General features: G+C 41.8%; 1 protein-coding gene across 1 annotated transcript; it reads right to left on the bottom strand.

Moving 5' to 3' along the window:
- Positions 1–141: 141 nt before the first annotated feature.
- Positions 142–27,520, bottom strand: sv2bb (synaptic vesicle glycoprotein 2Bb). The gene is made up of 13 exons (XM_010904787.4): positions 27,407–27,520; positions 11,603–12,343; positions 7,891–8,071; positions 7,119–7,270; positions 4,157–4,290; positions 2,949–3,038; positions 2,726–2,839; positions 2,545–2,633; positions 2,217–2,381; positions 1,788–1,921; positions 1,288–1,488; positions 772–931; positions 142–548 (listed from the first exon to the last, which is right to left on the bottom strand). Exons 2-13 carry the CDS (start codon positions 12,063–12,065, stop codon positions 365–367), a joined length of 2,067 nt encoding a protein of 688 aa, XP_010903089.1. The 5' UTR covers positions 12,066–12,343; positions 27,407–27,520; the 3' UTR covers positions 142–364.
- Positions 27,521–27,548: the final 28 nt, after the last annotated feature.

Below are 27,548 nucleotides of genomic sequence, written 5' to 3'. Positions count from 1 at the left end.
TTTATCTGGTCCCCAGAAAGAGATATATATTTTTCAATTTATCCTGTTGTGTCTCCAATGCAAATAATCATATGTTAGTGGGGTGAATTATGATTTATAGAATTATGGATAAAGAATTAGAGAAAATTCCCATTTGGTCCCAGACTAGATTTTGAAGCATTTCACTCAAAACACATGGGGACAACAGACAACACAGCGCCATTTGTGTTAGGTTAGCATGTTATTAAAGGTTGTCTATATGCTGTGGAACAAAACCCCAGTTACTCCTGATGGTGACAGCCAATCCTCCGTTACGCCTGCGTGTCTCTCAGAGAAACTCAGCCTGAAAAGGTTACTCCTGTGACATTTGGCCATCACCGTCTCCTCACTGGAGAATCTTCTCCCGGGTATCGGGCAACTTGAGGGCCACTAGCCCGCCGCACACAAGGGCCGTGCAAGATAGGAGGATGGGTACAACTTTGGTGACCCCCACAAAGGAGGCAAAAATGGAGCTGCCCAAGATGGCCGCCAGCTTACAGAGGCCATTCAACACCCCAAACGCTGTGGCTCTATGGAAGGAGGACGAGGACATAGAAGACAACTTTAACTTCACCTAATTATTCAGATTATTCACTGACAGGTTTCAAAAATGACTTTCCCACGTACGATAATGAGTCAGACAAATGTATTGTTATTGTACAGTGCAACATACAATATCATATTCATCATATTAAATAATGTATTTTCCTATCTAAGTAATGCATGTCTGATGGCCAGACTGCCATACTGTACCTTTTGGAGGCTGGATAGAGTTCCACTGTGATAACCTCAATGCCGTTCCATGCCGCGACGCTGACCCCACAGAACAGACACTGCCAGGCTATAATGGCCGCCTCACTGAAGCTCAGGAACAGGAAGAAGGTGCACCCAGCTGAGATGAGCATGGAGAAGCCTGAAGAGAGAGAGAGTCAGAGAGAAAGAGAGAGAGAGGACCAGATTGGCTCACAGTAGGAGTCAGGCAGTTGAGTGGCACATTGTGTGCAGGGAAAGACTGAGTCGTGTGCAGTGTAGTAAGAATCGTTCACACTCTAATGGACCTTGCTCGTATTTCAAGGCTCACAGTCATAGAGTATGAAACCATGCTCACACCCTTTTCTTATCTGACATTGTTGGGCAGAATATTGAGCACAATGTAAAGCAGAATGTAAAGCAGAATGTATGAAAAATACCAGTCTATTGTAATGCCAACCAATTACACCACAAAACACAGAAACCTTTTTACCATTTGGCCAGTACAGAACTACCCACCTATGATTTTGACCCTGCCTATCTTCTCCATGAACATGGCGGATATGATGTTGCCGGGTAAAACAGACAGGGAGCCCAGGAAGCTGACCAGGTAGATGAGGATGTCATTCTCCTCCTCACTGTCCAGGTGACAGCCCTTCTTATTGTGGTGGAATGTGGTGTTCTCAAGCTTACAGTTTATGAACTTCTCCTTGTATAGATCTGGAGGAAAAGTGACAACGATGTAACATTCATAGTATCTATGGAGGAAAAATCATGGCTTTACCTTGCTAAGTCCATTGGTCAATATGGACTGTCTGTTCACAGCGAAACATAGCAATAGTTATTGACGATGTTGAAATGCTTTACTTTATCCTGTATTGTCATCATGTTTCATTCACATTGAGCCGGGACAAATCTCTGTTTAACCTTTTGTTCTTGGAAACGTTCTAAAAGGTTAAACTTGTAAACGGTGTGACACATTCATTAGTCCACTATAACACTCGTATAGCAGCTCCCACCTGTGTTATAGAAAATAGTGGCTCTGATGGTGCAGTTCTCAAAGATTGTTTCAGTGGACTTGATGTCCTCAAAGTAACAATCTTCAAACAGTGAATCCTCAAACTTTACAGATTTCATCTCTATGCTGATGAACCTAAAGGGATGGAACACAAAAGCATGATTTCTGACTTATTTTGACCAATTGGTACACAGCAAGCCAGTGAAGATCCCACTACATGCCAGAACGACCGACAGCACAATCCTTCTTCAAAATTGCCTGGACCATTTTGAAAGAAATACCATGTGCCATATTTACATAGAATGATGATGTGACATTACGACCCAGTCAAGAGACATTACAGTGAAATGATTACTGTATTACAAGTGGTCCTGTGGTGCAGTACTCAGAAGGGCCAGAGGGGGGAGCACGGAGATGACACAGTACGTACTTATCATTGATGTACTCTCCCTCTTTGTGGATCTGATTCTCCAGGGAGAAGTTGAAACGGAAGTCTTCTACTCTCTCTCTGTGGAACACCTTGACTTTGGAATCGTACTCCTCTTGCTGCAGGTATTTAATCATGTCAGGAAACCACACACCCAGTCCATAGTAACTGAAACGTAGAGGTGTCAGAGTTATTTGACCACCCTGAAGAGAACATCATAACAACAAACAATAGAATACAAATACTGTGTCTTTAACTCCTAAGTGGCACCTCATTTATTAAAAAAATGCACACTGTACACATTCCTGTTTCATAGGGAGGACGTATTTACCTGAAGGCCATGGTGAACCAAATGATGGCCATGAACAGTGTACTCAGTCTCAGCTCAGGTCCCAAGAGAGAAGCAATGTTCTTCAGCACCTGTAGGTAAACCCAGCAAATTGATTACATACCAATACCCTTGTGATCACGTGGGTCCCGTTAGTTGGAGACGTTTTGAGGACTGGGCCTACCAGTTTGCAAAGAGTGAGGGTTCGAACACCCCATCGCTGCATAGCCGTCCCTGTGGCACTCTGGATCTCAATGAACTCATCCTCCTGGGTCTTTGGCGCTTTGATGTGGGTCACCTGAAAGGAATCATCACTGCCTTGGTGATTTTACATCCTGCTCTGTGATGACAGTAAAAGGGGAAGCGCCCACTATCTATTGTTATTCTGTTTTGTTGTGTCCATTCACCTGGAAGACCTTCTCAGGCTGTCCCTTTGCCCTCCAGTTAGTGTCATGAACATTCTTTAGGATCATCCAAGCCTCGTCATGTTTGGCGTTCTGAAACAGACAGCAGTATTTTTTTGTGTTTTTGTGTGTGAGTAAGTCTTGCTAATACAAATGGACACAAACTGTGATTTAATCAAGAAAATGTTATTAATGCGAAGGCCATTTTGGATTAAAGTGTTAGGTTTACGGTTGGACCTAAGAATGAGGTGTTAGAGGTAAAGGATTGGAGATAGTAAAAATCAAGACTTAAGGGGAGTTCATTTTATGGTCTCCATTAAGAAAGCTAGTGACCTACTCACACGTACGTTTATTCCAACAACATTCCGATTAACATAACATTTATATAACATAATAAATGTTTTCTATTTACAATGTTCTGAAACCTGTATCACAGATGGAGCTAGTCTTAAGGTTAAAACCATGCTCATTCAGCCCATTGCACTGTCAAAATATATGGCTTTGGCCATGAGGGCTAAATAATTAGTAAGCTATCTTATTTAGTTTGTTAGATATTTTGTTATTTTTATGGACTGGTGTTTGATTTCAATAAAACAACAAGAGACTGTAATCACATAGATTATAAACCTTTAGAATTTCAAAATTACTGCAGTTTCTGGTAATTGTTTTCAGGGTGGATGTAATGGGATTGCATGGTGCTAGCCAGGTGCAGAGCACCATAGCTAAAGCTAACATGAGCTATCGCAAATTAAACAGACAGCATTCTAATATAAAAAAAATTTTTGTGCCAAATAATGTTAATTGATGTGTTCATTTTAGGAAGTAGAGACCCAAATGACAAATGCCAAAGCTACATTGGTTTGTTGACTTTGTCCTCCCACGTTACCGCTCCTGTGTCTAGAATACATATCGAGCCAGGTTTTTCTAGCCACACTGTACTGATTAGACAGTCGACAATGTACATTTTCACCTGTTTACAAATGTATGATGTTTAAATTATATGATGAAAATGTACATCTTCACCTGTATACAAACGTATGATGTATAATATTAGTCTAAATAAAACAATTGCAGTTTAAATATGCCTTGAGTTAGTTGTGTATGCCTGCTTGGGTGCGGTTTGTTTGAACCAAATACATCTGCAAAGTCAGTAGTACACTCCTGCGCAGTTTATCTGTGAACAATCTCCAGATATGTGGAGCGGATCTTACCTCCAGGAGAAACCTCGGGCTCTCAGGCATGAACAGGAGTCCCACAAGGGAGGTGATGGCCGGAAGTGCACAGACCAGCACAAACACTCTCCAGCTGTGGAACTGGAACTCCGTCCCCATGCTGAAGCCCCAGCCTTGAACACAACAGAACCACATCGGCAACAAAATCACAGCACAAACACTCTCCAGCTGTGGAACTGGAACTCCGTCCCCATGCTGAAGCCCCAGCCTTGAACACAACAGAACCACATCGGCAACAAAATCACAGCACAGACACGACGCGGCCACAACATTAATGTTGTTGTTTAAATGTGAAGATGCTTGAGCCTGCAACACATCACACATCACTTACTCTTTAGAGGCAAGTTTAAAGATGAAGATTATGATTGAAAATCAGTCAGGCAGTTAATTAACCCAACACTTACAGTGCCTTAGGACATTTTGTTGTGTTTTGGACTTTTTTCCCTACATTTTCTACATTTCATTCTACACACAATACCCTATAATGACAAAGTGAATAAATTTTTTTTGTAATTAATACAAAACAGAAATATGTACATACCGTAAGTATTCAGTCCCTTTATTTAATACTTTTTAGAAGCGCATTTGGCAGCAATAACAGCTAGCCTTCCTGGGAATGCCTCTACCAGCTTTGCACTCTTGGATTTGTGCAGTTTCTCACATTCTTCCTCTTGGATCTTCCCAAATAATTGAAACCAGTCCGACATTGTCTTGGGGGTGTGCTTTGGTTTGTTGTAATTTTAAAGGATTATCAGCCTCAGTGTTAAATCCTGTGTGCTCTGGATTAGATTTTCTTCAAGAGCGTGTGCTTCCCCTTTTACTGTTAGTGTCCATTGGGTTCTTGGTCACATCTCAGACCAAGGGCTTTCTTTCCCAGTTACTTAGTTTGGCTGCTCTCTGAGTCTTGGTGGTTCCAAAGGTTAGTCCGCTATGATGGAGTCCAATATGATGGAGTCCAATATGACGGAGCCCAATATGATGGAGTCCAATATGACAGAGCCCAATATGATGGAGCCCACTATGATGTAGTCCACTATAATGGAGCCCACTACGACGGAGCCCACTATGATGTAGTCCACTAAAATGGAGCCCACTATGACGGAGCCCACTATGACGGAGCCCACTAGGATGGAGTCCACTATGATGGAGTCCACTATGATGGAGTCCACTATGACTGAGTCCACTATGAGGGAGTCCACTATGACTGAGTCCACTATGAGGGAGTCCACTATGAGGGAGTCCACTATGACTGAGTCCACTATGAGGGAGTCCACTATGAGGGAGTCCACTATGACTGAGTCCACTATGACTGAGTCCACTATGAGGGAGTCCACTATGACGGAGCCCACTAGGATGGAGTCCACTATGATGGAGTCCACTATGACTGAGTCCACTATGACTGAGTCCACTATGAGGGAGTCCACTATGACTGAGTCCACTATGACGAAGTCCACTATGAGGGAGTCCACTATGACGGAGCCCACTAGGATGGAGTCCACTATGAGGGAGTCCACTATGACGGAGCCCACTATGACTGAGTCCACTATGACGGAGTCCACTATGACTGAGTCCACTATGACTGAGTCCACTATGAGGGAGTCCACTATGACGGAGTCCACTATGATGGAGTCCACTATGACTGAGTCCACTATGAGCGAGTCCACTATGACTGAGTCCACTATGACGAAGTCAACTATGAGGGAGTCCACTATGACTGAGTCCACTATGACTGAGTCCACTATGACGAAGTCAACTATGAGGGAGTCCACTATGAGGGAGTCCACTATGACTGAGTCCACTATGAGGGAGTCCACTATGAGGGAGTCCACTATGACGGAGCCCACTAGGATGGAGTCCACTATGACGGAGTCCACTATGACGAAGTCAACTATGACGGAGTCCACTATGACTGAGTCCACTATGAGGGAGTCCACTATGACTGAGTCCACTATGACTGAGTCCACTATGACGAAGTCCACTATGACGGAGTCCACTATGACGGAGTCCACTATGACGAAGTCAACTATGACGGAGTCCACTATGACTGAGTCCACTATGAGGGAGTCCACTATGACGGAGTCCACTATGAGGGAGTCCACTATGACGGAGTCCACTATGACGGAGTCCACTATGACTGAGTCCACTATGACAGAGTCCACTATGACTGAGTCCACTATGACGGAGTCCACTATGACAGAGTCCACTATGACAGAGTCCACTATGACTGAGTCCACTATGACGGAGTCCACTATGATTTAGTCCACTATGACTGAGTCCACTATGACGGAGTCCACTATGATTTAGTCCACTATGACGTTTTACAAAACCGTCCCCAGATCGATCCCGTGCCACAATTCTCAGAGGTCTGGAGAGACTTAAACTTGACAACTTGGTTCATACTCTGACGTGCACTGTGAAGTGTGGGATGTTATATACACAGGTGTGAGCCTTTTGGAATCATGTCCCATCCATTGAATTCGCCACAGGAGGACTCCAACCAGGTTCTAGTGAAATCTCAAGGATGATCAAAAGACGCAGGCTGCATCTGAACTCAATTTGGATTGTCTCGGGAAACAGTGTGAATAAGATTTTCTAAAAAAACGTTTTATAACTTCATCATTGTAGGATGTTGTGTGTAGATTGATGGCAAAAACTACCAATTTAAAATTATTTAAAGTGAATTATTTAAAAAAGTCAATGAAAAACAAAACATGGAGAACAGGAAGGGGTCTGAATACTTTGCTGAGACACTGTGTCCATGCTGTGTCACGTTTATGTTACATAAACACCTGTTATTACAGTAGTTACATAACATCCAGTGCAGACTCTGCTGTCTATTTCAACTTGTTTATGTCAGCCGGGAGGATTATTGATCCCAGGTCGTAGCCCCTACGGTAAACACTGTCCATTGAGGGATTACAGTATTGTATTGTACTGTTACCATAGCGAGGAATGATGCCCCAGGCAGTGAAGGAGGCGTAGATTCCTCCCATCATCCAGAACATACACAGCCAGCTCAGGTGTTCTCCTCTCTTATCCATCTGCAGGAACTCTGAGAAGTAGGAATAGACGATGGGGACGGAGCCTCCGATGCTAAAGGGAATCACGTAAAGCAACAAAGGTTACTTGAGGAACTTAACGCATACAGTAATGACCATTAGCAGAGGGGCTCGGAGGAACACTTCAACAAAAGGTTAAACAAGAGATTGGTCCTTTCAAATATATAAAAGAGAATAGCATTTTATGTGAGCATGTCATGAGTTGGGATTTCAGAAATATGCAAATACTGTACATACATGAAAACACAATAGCCTAATACAGCATGACCTTGCAGCTGAGCTTTTTTACACAACATATTTTGTATTTTTTTGTGGCTGTGACCTGATTCTGGATTCTGTAAGCATAGGCTTACATCCCCGTGGAACAACACTATTCTTAGGCAGCACAATGCTGTGTGGTAGTAGGAGGACGAGGACGAGGAAAGCTCTGAATGTACTGACCTGCTATCCTGCAGTAACCACTTCTCGTTTTAGCTTCTCTAGAGGCTATGTAAGCATGGCATTAGACAGCCCAGATTTAATCAATGTACAGTACACCTTTAATCAATTAGAGAGGATATTCATGTTAGGCCCCCAATCTCAGTTCCAACCCAAATGACCTCTAGTAGCTACTCATCCTCTTTGTTCTGTACTCCCCGTGGTGTTCTCATTTACCCGATGCCGGAGAAGAGCCTAAAGAAGAGGAAGAAGCCGTATCCCTGGGCGAAAGAGGAGAGGAAGGCAAAGACACAGTTGATGGTGAGGGCCCAGATCAGACACTTGCGGCGGCCCAGTTTGTCCGCCATGCCGCCCCAGATGATTGCCCCGACCATCATTCCCAGGAACACTATCAGACCTGCAGGAGAGAGACCAGGCACCGTCAAACACCTGCAAATGTAAAGGTCACCAGCTGTCATGCATCTAGATGGGTGGAATAAGACGTAAGGCCGATTTCCCTCAACATATTGCAGGGACAATGTTACAGTCTGGTTGTGCTTGTAATCACAGAAATGTTGTAGGAAACTCTTTTGATTACATACAGTACAGTAGTTCTGGAATGCAGAGTTATTCTGGAATAGGGAGTTGTTCTGAAATACAGAGTTCTGCAACACAGGGTTGCTGTTAGTCAGCTATTAACAAAGCCTCAGTGGTAGGGTTGAAAAAAATCTGGAAATCAGGATTTCTGATTGCCTGCTCATTCCCTTTCAGATTTAGTCAGGTTCGGAAAAAAGCACCAGATGTTTTTGACCCTACTGAAATGGCAAAATATGAATATTGGAGCCACTTCTGAGGTTGTCCAGCAGGGGACAGGCTTGTCCTTCTGTCCTGAGAGAAAATGGGTGGGAGTATATTGAGAAATGTTCCATTGTTTTACAATATGCATATTTTAATTGAAAATACTAAACAATCAATAACAAAATGTACTGAAATAGTTGTACAACTATATATCACTATATACTACACCACTGTAAATGAATATCACCTTTTCTAGCTCAAAGAGTTACACAGATAGTGTTTCAAAGTTAACAAAAGCTAAAATAAATAAATAAAAACACATATATATATATATATATATATATATATATATATATATATATATACATACACATTTTTGGTAAAATTATAGAAACTTGAATGGCCTTTTGTGAACCTTTACCAATGTTGAAAGGTATGCCATTTAGATTTAACAATGTCTCTTGGTGATTTACTTATCAGTGGGGTGTCTCCTGTATAACCTATTATTAGTTATAATGAATGCCACCACCAAGTATAATTTTCTTTTTGTTCAAATGGTGATACATCATTCTAAAGTTGGCTGCGCCTCAGAAAGCACAGCATTTCAACTTTTGACCAAAGTCCCCGGAAAATGGGGTGACATTGGGGATTTGAAAGTGCATGTTTAAACCACGAGCTTGGCTTCTTGTCTATCGTAGACATGTCAATTTTCTATGCAGCGAATTTGTACACCTACAGCCTTACTTAGCTTAATGCAGACACCCGTGTATAACTAGGGAAGAATCTTCCCAAAATAACTACATTAGTCCGCAGCGACAAAGCCTGGCGTCACACTCCTGGGCGCGATGTCTCTGCAGATGGAGCTGCCATGTGGGGTGTGTGTGTGTGTGTGTGTGTGTGTGAGATCGATGACTGGTGTGAGAGCGAAGGCGTGGGTCTGCGGTCGACGGGAAAAGCATATGGAGAGTAGGACCTATCCTCCGCTCTATGACAGTGACACTCGCTGCCGCTTTGCCCAGTGATTGGACAGCTTGCATTTCATTGAGTCAGAATGTGTGCTGCGTCGATCACAGTGAACGTGTGAGTTAAAGAAATCTCACTTCCACTGCGATGGATTGGTTGTAGTCATGAAGTCGCCTAGTGAACCTTAGTGTGAAACCTTCCTGAGTGTCTGCGATGTGTTCTGTTTATTTAGACTGATACCTTCTGAGGGGCAGAGGTAACGATTACAGATATTGACGATAAAGAGCAGCATCAAGTGCTAAGATGAGATGTGAATAATGGCACACCAAAACACAAGCTTGTTTATTAAAGGGTGTTTATTTTAAAAGGACTCGCTATTGGAGATGCTTAGCTCTGTTCCAGCATATCCTGTTTCATTTGAGTGCCTTAGTTCTCGTCCCCAGCATTCAGTTCAATAAACACGTATACATTATTTATCGCCATAGGCCAATTACTTTGGGAATATAAGTCTGGAACAAAAACAACAGGTCAGTGAATAAACTGTGCTGCTGATTGCGAATGTAGAATTGGTTTTGCCAACAGAAAGTGAAGCAGCAATATGTATTCTAGACGCAAGGTCAGTAGAGTGCCTATTGATCCCTTTTCCTCCGCCACCTGCTGACTCAGTTTTAGCAGTACAGCCTGCTAGCCGCTGAGGCTGGCCAGGAAGAGAAGGTATACATAAGGAAAAAATGCCCTCTCATTTCAGATATTTGTTGCCTTGGAGAGTTTTCACCCACAGGCTTCAAAGTGAATGACATAATGCGGCGTGTGACTCTCTGAATTACAATTCCATCAGTGTTCTAGAACAACGTCTTCAACTCCTTCAAAGGTGGTCAACCGGAATCTTTTTTTTTTTTTTACCTTAAAGTAAAATTTGAGAAGTGGTCTATAGCTAGCTATCCGTTGTATGGTAGAACAAAGAGAGAACCTTGCAACATTTAGACATGGGTCCTGGTCCACACCTGCGGAGTACCTGGTTTGGGGGGCCTGTTGCTGTCCCTGTCCTTGTCCATCTGGTCATACTTTTGACCTAGTCTAGAATCAAATTGACTCTGGATTTAGCCCAGAGAAATGTATTTATTATTCCAATTGGACTCTTAATATCTCACCCGGCACAGCCAGAAGAGAACTGGTCAGAAGAGGCTCTGAGCTTGGGTCCTCTCTAGATTTCTTCCTAAAATTCGGCCTTCTTATGGAGTTTTTCCTAGCCACTGAAATCCAACACTACTATTGTTTGCTCCTTGGGGTTTTAGGCCGGGTGTCTCTGTAAAGCACTTTGTGACAACTGCTGTTGTAAAAAGGGCTTTATAAATACATTTGATTGATTGATTGATCTACCAAATGCTGCATGGTCTTAATCCGGGTGATTGGTGACTGGCTGCAGACCTGCTTCACTTGCCAGAACTTGTGTTATTTTGCTGTGGGGAAACAGATCATTCATTCTCCTCCAGCTTCACCAAACAGGAATATGTTAACGTAAAGTAGAGCATGAAAAGCTGCCAGATTAATCAGGAAATTGACTGTGCCATTAGCTAATTTGAGAGCATTTCTAATTTATGGAGCACTTAGCATAAGTACCTGCGGGCTAGTATTGACTGGAAGGCTGCAATTGGCTTGACCCATCCTAAATCCATTCCAGGACTTAGATTTGATTTGACACAGTAGGGATGTATACCTACAGCAGGTTTTGCAGGGATTGATTTGTGTCCTCGGATCAATTATTTGTCGATATCAGAACTTCAATTAATACTTTTAAAATGTGTATTAAATTGTATTAAATTACATTTCTGCCCCAAATGTAGTCTCTTTTTGCCCTTTAAATAAGTTTAAATAACCCACTGATTCAAATATTGTAAAGAATAAATGACCAGTTGACTCTGACATTGTTAAGTTTAAATAACCAGCTGACCCAGACATTGTAAAGTATAAATAACTAGCTGACCCAGACATTGTTATGTTTAAATAACTAGCTGACCCAGACATGGTTAAATTTAAATAATCAGTTGACCCAGACATAGTAAATTTTACATTACCAGTTGACACAGTCATTGTAAAGTTTAAATTACTAGTTGACCCAGACATTGTAAAAGTGGATGCATGCGTACAAGGTCTTTCAAAAGTTTGTTTTTTTATTTTCAAAACTCACCTAGCATGCCTTTCTCTCCATTGGATAAGCACATGTCCTTCTCGGCACTGGGCAGCACAAAACCCACCACAAAACACTCCACTCCGTCGGCCATGAGGGCCAGGCCCAGCACTATAAACAGGGTCCACTGGAAGCGCCCGTGGCCACAGTCCTCCATGATGTCCTCGTACTGCTCAGCCAGCTCCTCCAGCTCCGTGGCTCCTGACTGGGCCTGCCTGGCCTTGGCCCTGGCCGCCCTCTGGGCCGCTTTCACCTCGTCCGGGTGCGGGATCCCCTGGTACTCTCCCTCGTACATCTGGTCCTCGTCGTCATGGCCCTCGGTGACGTCACTGGCGGCGTCGTCCTCCTGGGGGTAGGACTCGCCCTGGTAGCCGTAGCCGTCTTGCCCTCCTCCCTCGCCGTAGGTGCCGTAGGGGTCGTTCCCTCCGTGGTGGTAAACATTGTTCTGGTAGGGGTCAGCCATGATGGGGCAGCCCAGTTAGCAGCGCTGCGGTGAGATCCTTCCGACGGTTCTGACTAGTTTGACATAATCCTGTGCACCTTGTTACGGTGCTCCTCTCCCTGTGTGTAATTGTATTCCAAGTGCTTGGCTCTAGCTCTTTTTTTTTTATTATTATTGTAATTTATAGAGGGTTACTGTTCAATTATTCTTTTGAATGGGTAGTCGTCCTGGAACAATAGTGATTGTGGTCAAGTAGCTATCTTTGCCTGTTCAGATCACCACAAGTCCTCATGCTGAACCTGAAAGGGAAAGCACATTCAGTTACGCCATCCATTTTTCTTGTGATTGACAGCAAAATCGATTCTCTGCATACACATAATTGATAGATTCTGTTTCAGGATGTTCTGGATCCACACGGGACTGTTTCATAAGTGTTTAGGAATGATATCTGCCAGCACTCCTCTCTGAAAACAATAAAACTGTTATCTTGTACTTTAGGTAATAACATCATTTCTTACCATACAGAAGGCATGCCAATAAGGAGACAGTTTATGCAGTTTGAATGCAATCAATAATGAAACAGCTCAAGTGTTTATTTTTTAGAAGGTCTGAATTTGCATGTTCTTGTCACCAGGGGTTCATTTGTTTACTGCCAGGAGACACTAATTCCTTAAGATGATACTTTTTTGTAGATTTCTTAGAGAATTCCTAGTGTTGATTGAATATGTATTGACTAATAAGCTGCCATTGGCCATAGTCTTTATGTATACTGCAATAACATCTCAGACCATTCAGCTACCACTACAACACAAGCCACTGCAATATCCTGTATGAGATGACAATGATATAGTAACCCATATCTAATAATACGACATACCATTTAGCTGTCCTTGCTTAAACTAAAGCACAACTTTAGAAACTCTGTTCATTCTTACTGCAATTATTCTGATGGAAACTTACAAAAAGCTACTAACACCAAAACAACATTTGCACAGCCGGACGGTTTTCAGTGTGCTTGAAAAAAATTCTCAGTGCATGGTAATGGCCATTGACCTGATTGGGAATTTTTTTCTCATGTAAGTTCTTTTAAGCCATTTAATCTAGAAACGCCATTCAAACTTCAAAAAGTATAGACTGGTCTTGAATATATTTATATTATTTGACCTAGAATCGTTTTAAATGTGCATAAACACTCCACACTTTGGAATGGGAATTATTTAGATTCACCACTGCTCTGTATCCATTGTAGCCACAAAATACCACTGCAAATAAACACAGATTTCTCTTTAAAAGATTCTGAAATTCAGGCTTTAAAAATACGAAATGAGATTCACTGCCATAAAAACTAAACACGCTGGAAAGCTTACTATTCTACTATATTATCCCACTAAAATCCACAATCAACACACAGCCTCTGAAAATCCTGTAACTACAATTAATACTACCAGCATTACCACAACTGTCACTACTACCATTATCATAGCTGTCACTACCACCATTACCGCAGCAGTACCTACCACCATTAACACTGTCATCACAACCACCTTTACCACAGCCGTCACTACCACCATTACCACAGCCGTCACTACCACCATTACCACAGCCGTCACTACCAACATTATCACAGCCATCACTACCACCATTACCACAGCCGTCACTACCAACATTGCCACAGCCGTGACTACCACCATTACCACAGCCGTCACTACCACCATTACCACAGCCGCCACTACCAACATTACCACAGCCGTCACTACCACCATTACCACAGCCACCACTACCAACATTACCACAGCCATGATTACTGCAAGACTAGTAAGCACACTACAGTTATTCATTACATAGTCTTGTTCTCTGTAATTGTGTGTTGTGCATATTTTATTATTTCTTGACTGATTTATCACTTGCCCAATATCTCTTTTCTACAATTCATTTCACAAGGTGTATATTAGAATCCTCTATATCAGTGAAATGTGCTGTAGCTGTTATTATATCCAGCAGGCAAACTAAAATAATTAAACTTTTAACAATTCCTTATGAATCTACCCCACTAAATATTCTATATCAGCAATCTACTATGTAATATCCTAAATGTTCACATATTCATTTGTAGGAACATTATCAAATAAGAAGGAATAACATTGAATTAATATATTAATTGTAATCATGGTTTAATGAGTTGCACTGCAAGGTACACTGGTATGTTCTCTGATTAAATGAACAAATATGGAGACACCCAGGAGGTGTGCAGCTCTGCTAGGATCTGTGTATGTAAGGATCTGTATGTGTAACTCTCCAGTGATGATGATTCCCAGGGTCTCTGTCTTCCTCTTTGACATCTCATTAACGCTTCCCAACCTCATTCACACCCAGCCATTCTTCCCTTCCTGCCTGCCTGCTTTCTGCCATTCCAATTCCCAAGACTTCTCCTACAGCAGCCTTCTCTCTCCATGTACTTCCTTTCTGTTAGTCACACAGCTCATAGCAAGGCCCTTCTCACTACAAAGAGGAAATGAATAGCGAATTGGATGAGAACCGACTTTGTTCCAGAGGAACAAAGCAATACCTGAGACAGATAGGCGGGTTGTCTTGTGCAACACAATCATACTGCAAACATAGAACGAGTTCAATAGGAGACTTATGTGCATATGCCTTAAGGTATAGTATTATTAGTAAAGCCATAGTATCATTAGTATAGGTATAGTATCTTTAGTGAAGTATGTATCATTAGCAAAAGTATAGCATTATTAGTGAAGGTTTAGTGTAATTAGTAAATGTATAGTATTGTTAGTAAAGGTATTGAATCATTAGTGAAGTTATAGTGCCATTAGTGAAGGTACAGTATAATTAATGAAGGCATAGTATTATTAGTGAAGGTAAATTATTATTAGTAAACAGTATAATAAGTGCAGGTAAAATACAATTTGTAAAGGTATAGTATAATTTATGAAGTGTAGCAGGAGCTCCCCAAGGCCTTGCTCCAATTTCATTCTGATAAAAATCGCGTTGTAATCAATTTCAAAGCAGCTGTTCTTCTGCCTAGTTTCATAGGCCTGGAAATCATTGTTTTTTATTTCCTTGCCCACCCCTTCCACAATTTTAACTGTTTTCCTCCACTACCAATTTCATTATATCCGATAACATTATAATATTATATTGTTGGTTCATCACAACAACTCTACAGCAGTTCAAAGAGTCTAAAATCTCACCATTCCGCTCCGCATCTTAACACATTGTTTGCTCAACCAGGAAGTACTCCCTAGCACCAATGTCCTTGAAGGAGTACAGACTCGGCAGCCATCACCCACAATTGAGCTTGGGATACTAAGGCGCTGTAATTCCACATCAGTTTTCCTGCCCTGCTATGCTCTTATGGGACTTCAAACAGCAGGTAAATGGTCTAATCGATGACACATTGAATATATCAATTATCTTTTTAGTGGAAATTAAAACCAACAGCATCATGAGACTTGGCTTTGGATAACTCTGAAGTAGGATATTGACCACGATCGTCTCTATTTCCTTCACTTCAAAGTGTGAAAATGCAACTCTTTAGTTCAATATTTAAAAACCTTGGCTATGTCTCTATGCTACTGCACAAGCTACAGTGCCATTTCCATGTTTGTTGACTAAGACAAGTGAAGGTCATGATGTCCATATGGACTTGGCTCAGGGAGGGAATCACTTTCAGCATGGCTGCCAACTCCACCTGATACCCTGGACTCTTAAGGGCCCATAGAGACCCGTGGCTCCTTTCCCAGATGGAACAGTGTGGGTCAGAGAGAATGAAAGAAAAACAGGGAGCAGTACTAACTAGGATTGGGTGCTATCTGGAATAACACAACGTCCAATCAACCTGCCCCACCAGCCAACTCACATGCCTTGGGCAGCTGAATGCCTTATAATTGCACATACGTTTACTCAACATTTTATTGCTATTACTGCAGTGTAAATGGGCATTTAAGCAATTTCATCATGTGGGAAACCTTTATGGTGTCCAGCAATGGACCCTATTATTTTAGTACAGAAAGCTTTTTTATTTCTGGTGAACAATGCAGAATAACTTTCCTTTCAGGTGGACTGGATTGTTGTAACACGGTTGCATTTTGAGTTCTTCTCTTTTCAAATCTGTGAAGACGTGATGATGAACACCAGAAGAGGACACAGCCCTCCGGAGAGAATCAGCACCAGCGAATCAAGGGTTTGGCCAACTAATTGAATATGCAGCAGCCTGTCGAGATCAATTCTGGCATAATGTGCCACAAGAGGCTTGACACTGGAGGCTGTCCGTGGAAATCACATCAGTCAAGGTTGAACACGTTGTGGGCAAGGGGCAGCAGCGTAGTGGTTACAACATCTTACCAGTGATCAAAAGGTTGGATCGAATCTGGAGCTGGCAAGACGATTGTTCTTTTGCTCCTCAGTTGCTCTGTAAAGAGAGTCTACTAACGTGTGTAAAAATGTAATGTAGCACAGAGATGTCTGACTCCACCCCTGATTCCTTTTGACTAATGATATACAAACAGTAGACTAAATGTGGGATTCAACAAAGTGATACATTATTTATGTTAACAGAACACAGTTAATAATCGCAGTGATATTTATCTGTGGTCCTGCTGCTAGGTCCAATAGAATCTGTCATTTTCAGAGCCCAGTAATTGAAAGCTGAAGGGAGACTGCCTCAAGGCATAAAGTCATAATAATAACAAATACCAATAGTCGATTATATGTTACTAGAGGGACATGTCAGCATATGATTGGTGTATTTTAAGTTAAAGATGACCAAAGATTTCAGTTGCATGGTCTGTGGTTGTCCTGACAGATTACCAGGTCAAGATGCCAGTGCTTTTATTTATGACAGTCTACCATGGTATTATATTAGTGACAGTCTAACATGGTGTTGTAATGGTGACTGTAGCATGGTGTTGTAATGGTGACAGTGTAGCATGTTGTTGTAATGGTGACAGTGTAGCATGTTGTTGTAATGGTGACAGTGTAGCATGTTGTTGTAATGGTGACAGTGTAGCATGTTGTTGTATTAGTGACAAAGTAACATGGTATTGTAATGGTGACAGTCTAACATGGTGTTGTAATGGTGACTGTAGCATGGTGTTGTAATGGTGACAGTGTAGCATGTTGTTGTAATGGTGACAGTGTAGCATGTTGTTGTAATGGTGACAGTGTAGCATGTTGTTGTATTAGTGACAAAGTAACTTGGTATTGTAATGGTGACAGTCTAACATGGTGTTGTAATGGTGACTGTAGCATGGTGTTGTAATGGTGACAGTGTAGCATGTTGTTATATTAGTGACAAAGTAACATGGTATTGTAATGGTGACAGTATAACATGGTGTTGTAATGGTGACAGTGTAGCATGGTGTTGTAATGGTGACAGTATAACATGGTGTTGTATTAGTGACAGTATAACATGGTGTTGTAATGGTGACAGTATAACATGGTGTTGTAATGGTGACAGTGTAGCATGGTGTTGTAATGGTGACAGAATAACATGGTGTTGTATTAGTGACAGTATAACATGGTGTTGTAATGGTGACAGTATAACATGGTGTTGTAATGGTGACAGTATAACATGGTGTTGTTTTAGTGACAGTATAATATGGTGTTGTAATGTAGACAGTATAACATGGTGTTGTAATGTTGACAGTATAACATGGTGTTGTAATGGTGACAGTATAACATGTGTTGTTTTAGTGACAGTATAACATGGTGTTGTAATGGTGACAGTATAACATGGTGTTGTAATGGTGACAGTATAACATGGTGTTGTTTTAGTGACAGTATAATATGGTGTTGTAATGTAGACAGTATAACATGGTGTTGTAATGTTGACAGTATAACATGGTGTTGTAATGGTGACAGTATAACATGTGTTGTTTTAGTGACAGTATAACATGGTGTTGTAATGGTGACAGTATAACATGGTGTTGTAATGGTGACAGTATAACATGGTGTTGTAATGGTGACAGTATAACATGGTGTTGTTTTAGTGACAGTATAACATGGTGTTGTTTTAGTGACATTATATCATGGTGTTGTTTTAGTGACAGTATAACATGGTGTTGTTTTAGTGACATTATATCATGGTGTTGTTTTAGTGATATTATAACATGGTGTTGTTTTAGTGACATTATATCATGGTGTTGTTTTAGTGACATTATATCATGGTGTTGTTTTAGTGACATTATAACATGGTGTTGTTTTAGTGACATTATATCATGGTGTTGTTTTAGTGACAGTATAACATGGTGTTGTTTTAGTGACAGTATAACATGGTGTTGTAATGTTGACAGTATAACATGGTGTTGTAATGGTGACAGTATAACATGGTGTTGTAATGGTGACAGTATAACATGGTGTTGTTTTAGTGATATTATAACATGGTGTTGTTTTAGTGACATTATATCATGGTGTTGTTTTAGTGACATTATATCATGGTGTTGTTTTAGTGACATTATATCATGGTGTTGTTTTAGTGACATTATATCATGGTGTTGTTTTAGTGACATTATAACATGGTGTTGTATTACAGTGGAAGAGGGTTTTGCAGTGCGATCAAGTGCTCTTTTATTGTCTTTTCTGGACTGCAGCATTAAATTGCAAATAAAGGTTATGTCATAAAAATGCAGTGAGCCCAACAAGTACAGTGTAGTTTAAATGATATACTGAATCATTCTGATCTTTTTACCTTTTACTTTAGAAAAAATGCCAAACTCATTATTTTAAGTGTAGCATGACACGAGAAGCCAATCTCTCCTCACAGACATAATTTCACGCACACTAGGACTCCGTCCGGAAATGGAGGGTAAACGGCATTCTGTATGAAAAGATGGACTGGGACATTACTGATGACCTTAATGATGATTACTGTGTACTGTGGTATGGAGGTAATGTGACTGCCTGGTTCTGCTTCATTTAAGAAAAACAGCTCAGGAAAGTGTGCGTACACACGTGTGTATGTATTTGTGTATGGACAGTGGCTAGCTCCACAGGCAACCGAGTACATGCCAGAGTGAAATATTAGATGTTTTATGCATTAATATGTCTTATGATTAATTTAACAGCTTTGGAGGCAGACACTTACATGCTCATATTTTTCTTTTCCCTAAAATGTCTGTATTTAACAGCCCACCACTGTTGAGTGTGTGCCAGCATCCTAGAGTAGTCTCTTCAGGGATAAATGTATCGGCTTCATGGCCTGGAGCAGCAGCAAAAATCCAGGAAGAGATATACTGAGCAAGGCATTCTGGTAGTAGAACACAATGGGCCACTAGACATGACTGAAGAACCCTGAAAAACAACAGGGATAACAGTAGTCTGCCTGGCTCATTGTAATCTTATCAGAGGCACCAGGGTAAGCCTTGGGCAGTATTTCTGATATGCCAGCATCTTCATAATAAACAATTTGTTCTGCCCTCTCATTACTCAATCAGGTAATGAGCTGACGTGATGATTTCATCTTATACCAGATGTTTGTAGTCATTACGTTTTACATTTCTCTTCTGGCTTCTCCAAACCCTTTTATTTAGAAACTCTCCCTTGCTGCCTGCCTACTTGGGCTACATCAATAGGGATTGTAGGTGGTTTGCATGAAGAAGCTGGGTCCAATTTCATATATATATACACACACACACACACACACACACACACACATATGTATATATATACATATATATATATATATATATTTCTTTTTTCTACTGGACCAATTTTATGAATTATTACATTTATTATTTTAATCTCATCATTGTAAAATACTGCTGTCTAAACACTCAAAATGCAAGCTTCAAGGAGATATACCTAGTTTGCTTCCACCTAGTGGACGTTTGTTAAATTACAGCAACGACTGTTCACATTAAAAACAACTTTTTAGCACTCTCTGCATATTAAAATTTTAGTTGACTAACTTGCAAAAGCCTTAAAAAATATATTTTGGGATATTAAAAAAATATATTAAAAAAGCTATTTAGATTGTACTTAGGCTATTTAGGTTTCCTACGATATTTTCTCCTTGTTTTCAAAAACTTTGAATGAAAGAAGTGATTGTCAACAACCGGAAAATGATTGAGGGATACTGTTCACCTGTGTCTGCTATTGTTAATTTAAGGTGAGACGAATGCATGTTTTAGTGACATTAATTGAAGAATAGGAGTGAGCAGCTTTTTTATCAGACCAATAGAAAGCCTAACAAAAGGCACTTTTGTAAGAACCCAAAATGCACCCCAAAAATACTCTGCTAATACTCTATATTGGCCATATACCATACACTCTTGTGTCTTAATGCTTTCATATACCATGGCTATCAGACAGTCTGCTTTTAGGACTAGGTTTGTAACACACATTATAAACTGTCTGGTTTCAGCTCAGAATGTGGATTGGATGAAAGCTGTAGTATATTTAAGTGATAAAACAAGTGGGGTGTGGTATGGTGAATTTATTAGGGCAAAGGATGCAACAATCCCTGCGGTTTACAGTCTCTTTGTTTGAGCCATGAAAGCTGTGTTACCTCCCTCTCACAGATCACAGATCACAGATCAACAGCACTACAATAAACACTACACCAAAGTCTACAGAAATAGTAAGTGCTACAGTATTAGGAAAATGTACATGCAAAAACACTGCAGTGAATGTTATTTAGTATTTAGTATCTCATAATACAGTAATACGAGCATAGTATAGTGTAGAAGTAGTGTTATTTTTTTCTTATACTCCAGGTCCTGGTTTTATAATGTTGTTAATTCTTTGCAGTTCCTTGTTTATTCTTGTATTCCTGCAGACGGCTGGTGCTGTATTTTTACTGGAGGGTCTGATTATGGTGGTGCTTTGGTAGTCGGTAGTACTCTATTTCTGTTTCAGTGATCAAAGGCGCAGAGAGACTGGCATAATGGGCATCAGATAGAATAACACAGAAAAGGAAGCGTCGAGGAACCAGAGTGGGGAGGGCTCTGTGTTAGACCAACGCTAATGATGCAGCAATCACAACCGTCATTATGTCTGACCTTACCATGACATGTCATTATTAAAAGGTGAGTCCGCCAACAGGAGCCGCGGAAAACACCAAACCGTTGACTTTTTCATGATGTACTGTACGAACAGGGAGGGAGGCGTCACGTTTGGTGACAGAGTTTTCTCTTTTGCAGTTCTAACGAGCTCGAGAACCGTGGAGCCGTCGGATGCTACTTGACTGGCAGGCAGTGCAGGTCCAACATCCCTGCTATTTAATCAGACTAAGAAGACATGAGAGGGAGTTTGTCACGCTGGCTGTTGGCCTGCTTGAATGGAATACATGTTGACCATTGGGATTGGTGGTCAGCCAGTTCTAAATGATACATGCTGTACGTGCCGTGTTCAAACAGTCTGTAATCCCCCCGCGGCCAGATTAAACCTGGGCCAGTCCACTCTCAGTGACTGTAGACAGGGCCCTGACTGATCCCCCACTGACGGCCTGAGCAAACCACAGCACCTCACCATCTCTTTGTCTCTCCATCTCTCTCCCTCTGTCTATCCACAGGGAAGGGCCACACCCTTACACTAGAGCAAAGACAGAGAGTGACAAGGAGAAAGAGAGAAAAATCGGCCTCTTGAGATTTACTATCGTCATTACAGATGCAAACTGCAATTTAATCCTGCTTAAGACTGCAGAGATGCTATTCTGTCCAACGTTGCTCCAAAAGCTTTAGATTACAGTTAGATTACAGCAAAGAGGGCCAAACATAAAAAATTCAGAGCTCCATGCTCTCATGCCCTGTTATATTATTTCATTACGACAGTCACTGTGGCAGACAGGACTCAGCGCTGAACTGATAAAGACAGAAGTGAAGAATGCTAGGAGGAGACCAGTCTTTTATTGCTGTGTACCAGAAGGAAATTAATGTCTGGCTGAATGAAAAAAAAACTCCCTCCCTTAATTGGTCTGGCATTCTTCATGTGAATGTTGTAACGAGACAAGGTGGACCCCCTCTGCAACGCGAATGGATCTAGTCTGAACATGAGTGACGAGAGAGAAGGGATGACAGTGTAACGCTCTGTGGGAAGTATGAGCGCTAGATGAGTTACTAAGGCAATTAGTAACTCATCCTGAACCAGATCGCAGCTGTTCACTAGTTTGAATAGTCTCTCGCTGAAAACAAAGTAGAAAACCTATCGAATGAACACTGCCCCCTCTCTCCATTCAGAGGACGGCAGTTCACCCATGAGCTGGAGTGTTTCAGGTCACAGCTTTCCTCCCTCCTGTTCTGCTGTAGTTCTCAGTGCTGACGCCCAACTGAGGTTTACATAACAGTGGTTTGGGTTATCACTCTAGCCGGAGCCATGGTGAGTACACTCTTCTCCTACAGGTAGCCACGGCTTTAACTTCAACTGTCTAGATTTTCCCATGATGTACTTTTAATGTCCAAGCCCTTGAGAAGAACATACAGGTCGCCACATGGAGTTTGTCTTAAGACATCTGTCCTATATCGAACACGTCAGACGATCAGAAACATTTAAACTGATGATGCGACCCTGGTCCACTATGTTACACCTGCGTAGGCTGAAAGAGTTCTCTGGGCGTCAGGGTGTCACTGATGGTCTTTCCCTTCAATCCCTTCTCTTCTTCTCACTCATTGGTGTTTCACTCTGCTCTGGAAGTGAGACATGTGGCTGCCATAGACCATATTTGTATATCTTCATTACAGCTACATGTACTGTATTTCTGTATCTCTGTCTTAATTAGACCTTTTAACAAAAGAGCTTTGTTTCAACCATCTGGTCTGTCACACTGAGATGCGATGCTTGAGTGAATTTCTTATAAAGGGTTTGTTAAGAGCATTGTTATCGCCATGGTGCTGGGTGTTGTTTTATAATTTGTTTTGTTTACTGGAGTTTGTTTTTTGCACATGAAGTCAATGACTCATAGTTTAGTCCAAAACTGAAATCCAGCCAAAACTGAGTCCTTTAGGATCTGCTCTGAAAAAACAATACACTGTAGTCTTAGTGCACAAAAATGACATATATGTCTACAGCTCTGGTAACACCGTTCACAAAACCATTATCCCAGCCTACGTACCTGTCCTGAACCACCTATATGTCACCAGCATCCCCACACAACTAGGATACTGACACATTCTGATACGGCCCGTTAAGATGTCGCCACTCAGCTAGTAGAGTAAATACCAATTACATAAACCTAATGTACCTGTTGTGCCAGTCAGGAGGGATGGTGGCGTTCAGCTCTTTGGCTGTCATCTAGCCAGCAGACAGAGGGATAAATAAAAGTGAAAGGTCCATTAAAAAGAAGGGGGGGGGGGGTGGTGTGGAGTGCTTGGCTCTGCGTACCGCTGTGCTCCAAGGCGCAAAAAGCAGAGCGCACATTCTTTTCAAGAATTTATTGTCATCGATTTACTGTCTGCCCCCTAGTTGAATTGAGGAGACATAGAGAGGGGGACCAATGCAGAGAGGTTGCCGATTGCTATGAGGGTCTTCCAATGGACTCAATTGAATTTACTGGATAGATTTCATAGGCTGGTGTTAATTGAACCCATTGTTCATCTCCAGACAGTGTCTCAGTCAACGTGTCCCCTGATGAGCACAGAAGATTGGAGCCATTGTTAGGGGTCAACCTTGGGTCATCAATGACCCCTATGCCAGTGAAGCAGTTGAAAGCACATGTCTTAGATTGTCCAAGACATGGTAACACCAGTACAGAGAACGGTGTTTTCCTGAGCGGAATGATGATAGCCATGCCTTATACCATACCACCTTATCTGACCTAATGGTCAGACACACAGAGGATGTGGGGACGGACCCTTCACTGGACCCAAACAGGACCTAATGGTCAGACGCACAGAGGAGGTGGGGACGGACCCTTCACTAGACCCAAACAGGACCTAATGGTCAGACACACAGAGGATGTGGGGAGGGACCCTTCACTGGACCCAGACAGGACCTAATGGTCAGACGCACAGAGGAGGTGGGGACGGACCCTTCACTAGACCCAAACAGGACCTAATGGTCAGACACACAGAGGATGTGGGGACGGACCCTTCACTAGACCCAAACAAGGACCTAATGGTCAGTTGCACAGAGGAGGTGGGGAGGGACCCTTCACTGGACCCAAACAGGACCTAATGGTCAGATGCACAGAGGAGGTGGGGAGGGACCCATCACTGGTCCCAAACAGGACCTAATGGTCAGACGCACAGAGGAGGTGGGAAGGGATCCATCACTGGACCCAAACAGGACCTAATGCTCAGAACACACAGAGGATGTGGGGAGGGACCCTTCACTGGACCCAAACAGGACCCAATGGTCAGACACACAGAGGATGTGTTTCCTATCACCAAAATACATTGGTTGCCAACAAACATTTGAATTGTCACGATTAAAAATCCAACGAATCCAGTCGGGAAGCCTGAGCTGTGAGACGTGTCAGTTCTTGTGAGGAATATAACAGCATGGTTCTGAACAGCCTTTGTGACGTGAAGGAGGTGAAACAGAAGGGGGGGGGGTGCGGGAGGTCTGCTGAAAGAGGTTCAGGGGTGGCAGGTGGGCCGTGGGCTGCAGATGAAGTGGAGGAGATGCAGTGTTGTTAGAAGTGGCGCTGTGCTGCTGTAACTCATGGTTAAATATTAAAACACCCACTGGCGTCTGACGGCACATTCTATTTACTGCCTCCTGGAACTGTCTCTAGTAGAACCAGAAATGCTTTCTTTGACATGGATCTCAAGAAAAACATTGCTATTTTCATTACTGGCATTGTTCCGGAAGAGCATGTTGTTGTAATCATTTTGTTATAAATATGTTCTGTCCAAGGACCTTTTGTAGGTCCATGTACTTAAACAAGGAGCACCAGTATGAATGATGTCAGCACATGTATTAAAAATCTAAGCTTCCAAACACACCTTAACAGTGTTTATAATAGCGAGAAAGAGGCTGAGAGAAGGGGGGGGCAGGAAAAGGAAGAGAGAAAGACGAAGGGAGAGACTGGGGTAAAGAGAGATGCTTGAAAGTGCAGAATATTAAAGATTCATACACAGGGACAGTGTGTGCCACAGTATTTTCAGTCCCAAAACCTCTCAGCCTAATAACTAAGCAACAAATGAAATGTAAACAATTACTATGGGAGGAATGCTTTGAAGCAGTGTTAAAGAGATCCAATGATTTACTGGACGGAGACTTTCTAATGTATGACACAGTATCCTGATTGAGGGCAGTGATTCATTCGGTGTACAAGTATTAGCATATTTTACCAGTCAACTTCCTGACTCTGTCATACATTCATGGCTGGGAGGGTACACAGTCAAATCCAGCTATTGATTCTGGCCCTTAACCCACATTAAATTGAACTAAACCAATCGGGTCCCTGTTGCATACAAAAAGCATTGCGTGTGTGTTTGGCTTTTGACTCAGCTATTTGTTTTATAATAGTAAACATGCCTCAAAATAGATTGACCGTTGAATACAAACAGGTGTACTGTAAAGACCAGAATAATTCTGTAAGATTAAATCTGGAGATTAAATCTGGCGATCTTTACATTTTTATAAATGAACATTCACCCTTAAAATCAGGACAAACTGTCGCATTGTAAAAATATTCTCAGGATTGTCTGATTTTCCCCGGGTCATTTGAGTGCTTCATAGGCCTTGTAGCAGCAAATCACTGATGTATTGAAACATCTTATTGCTAAAAATCAGATCTCCTCTCAACCTGTCTGTTTGATTCAACACACGTTTCACCAGCAAGACTCTGTACTTTATTGTTACAAACCATATTGGCCTGTTCAAAGCACTCAGACCAATTCAGGTATCTAATAACCTATGAGACTCGGTCAACATTTTAAGGTTGTCGCTATTGCTCTGATCGGTCTGATTTAGCTGTTACACAATCTTTTACTTGATTTAAAATATAGAGTTGTCAAAGACACTGGCACAACGGAGTGCGGCTCAGCCATAGTGACATCGTGTCCTGTCTGTGGCATACTGACAGTGACAGGGAGTCCCTCGACATGGGTGGGTGAATTGGCAAAGCACCAGCCTGGTTGGTGAAAGGGGTATCTGACAATGTTGCCTTGACACGTCGGGCTCAAGCAACTCCTTGTGGCGCAGTGGGCCCCTAAAGCTCAAATCAGCCAGAGAGGTGTTCTCTAAGTGTGTAGATGACGACGCACTTCCTAACTGAGCAACCAGTGTGCAGATGAGAAACGGAATGTCTTTCCCGGAGGACACATGTCCTGTTTTTCAACTTTCCTGAACGCTCTGGGAGTCACCGTGATGAGGGCCATAATTATTCATTTGGGTTCGGGGCGGGGTTGTAATGGATGGGAGGGTTGAAAAAAACATGACTAGAACTCAATCTGGGGCAACTGGTATACTCTATGACCTGGCATAAAAAGCCCTCGTGGGGGTTCAGTTCCACACCCACTGTCCCATCTGTCCGCACTCTCCTGCAAGGAGGATGACGTGCTGACAGGACGGTGCTGGCCTGCTGATTTAAAGAGAGCAATGCTTTGCTTCTGGCTTTCCTATATCATGGATAAATAATGCATGTGTTCCTTTCCAGTGCAGGAAGCAGCCTGCCCCTCAAACACGCTCACGCACACACGCTTAGTTCAGCCCAGTTATGAAAAGCAATGGAACGCATGCATTCAGCTGCAGAATCCCATCTCTTCTGTGACTTGTGCTCTGCATGAACACAGCCACAAACACTTGGCACATGAAAATGCTCTCATCCAAAGCTACGTTTACAGAACACTGCTGTCATCCAAAGCAATGTTTACAGAACACCCCTGTCATCCAGAGCTACGTCCTCCAAAGCTACGTTTACAGAACACTCCTGTCAAAATAAAATGGGTTTGAATCTATGACAAACCATTTTTCATGTATATTGATGCGATATTATGGTAGATATAAAAATAAGTGAGTAGATGTATTATGCCAAAAGACTTGCTCGCACATCCTTGATATTCTGGTTTAGGTGTTTTGTCTTCACAGTGGAATCAAATACATTCAGGTCAAAGTGTATCTGAAATATGTATCTACTGAACGTATAATACAACCAATAATCTATCTTACAAAAAAATAATGTAATGCATGAATAAATGCATTGTCTTCCTAATTTATTTACATAGTCACATTGCGTAAGGTTTTTTAATAACTACCTATTTAATAACCTATTGATTTAAGATACTAAAAACTTTACTAAAAAGTGCAGGCTCTTTGAGACAGCCTCTCAGGCTTTTTCTTTAGTTACTTTGAAGATCAAAACATAATAAATGATTCTGTCTGAAGCTATTTTAAAATCAAGACAAAAGAATGCATTTGAAATAAAGAAACACCAACAAATCAACAACAAGCACTTCTCTTACCAGAGTTCCTCCTTTGGATAAAGACCAAAACATTTCATAGAAGAGGTTCAAATCCAGGACTGGTTGTAAAGTAACCTCACGCTCCTGTATACAGCTCAGGGACAGATTAGGGTCCGCGCCTGCTATACGCCCCACTCATTAA

Source organism: Esox lucius, chromosome 19 (genome assembly GCF_011004845.1).
Source record: "Esox lucius isolate fEsoLuc1 chromosome 19, fEsoLuc1.pri, whole genome shotgun sequence".
Lineage (NCBI taxonomy): Eukaryota > Metazoa > Chordata > Actinopteri > Esociformes > Esocidae > Esox > Esox lucius.
Note: the sequence above shows the minus strand (reverse complement) of the source record. Positions and strands in the feature narration are given on the sequence as shown.

What these genes read in the sequence shown, in the direction of transcription:
- sv2bb (XM_010904787.4), bottom strand. Translation starts at nt 12,065, where the DNA reads ATGGCTGACCCCTACCAGAACAATGTTTACCACCACGGAGGGAACGAC. An exon ending in TGGAGAGAAAGGCATGCTAG is followed by an intron (nt 8,072 to 11,602) that starts GTGAGTTTTGAA and finishes TCTCTCCTGCAG; the next exon opens with GTCTGATAGTGTTCCTGGGA. An exon ending in AGCCTGAGAAGGTCTTCCAG is followed by an intron (nt 2,840 to 2,948) that starts GTGAATGGACAC and finishes GATTCCTTTCAG; the next exon opens with GTGACCCACATCAAAGCGCC.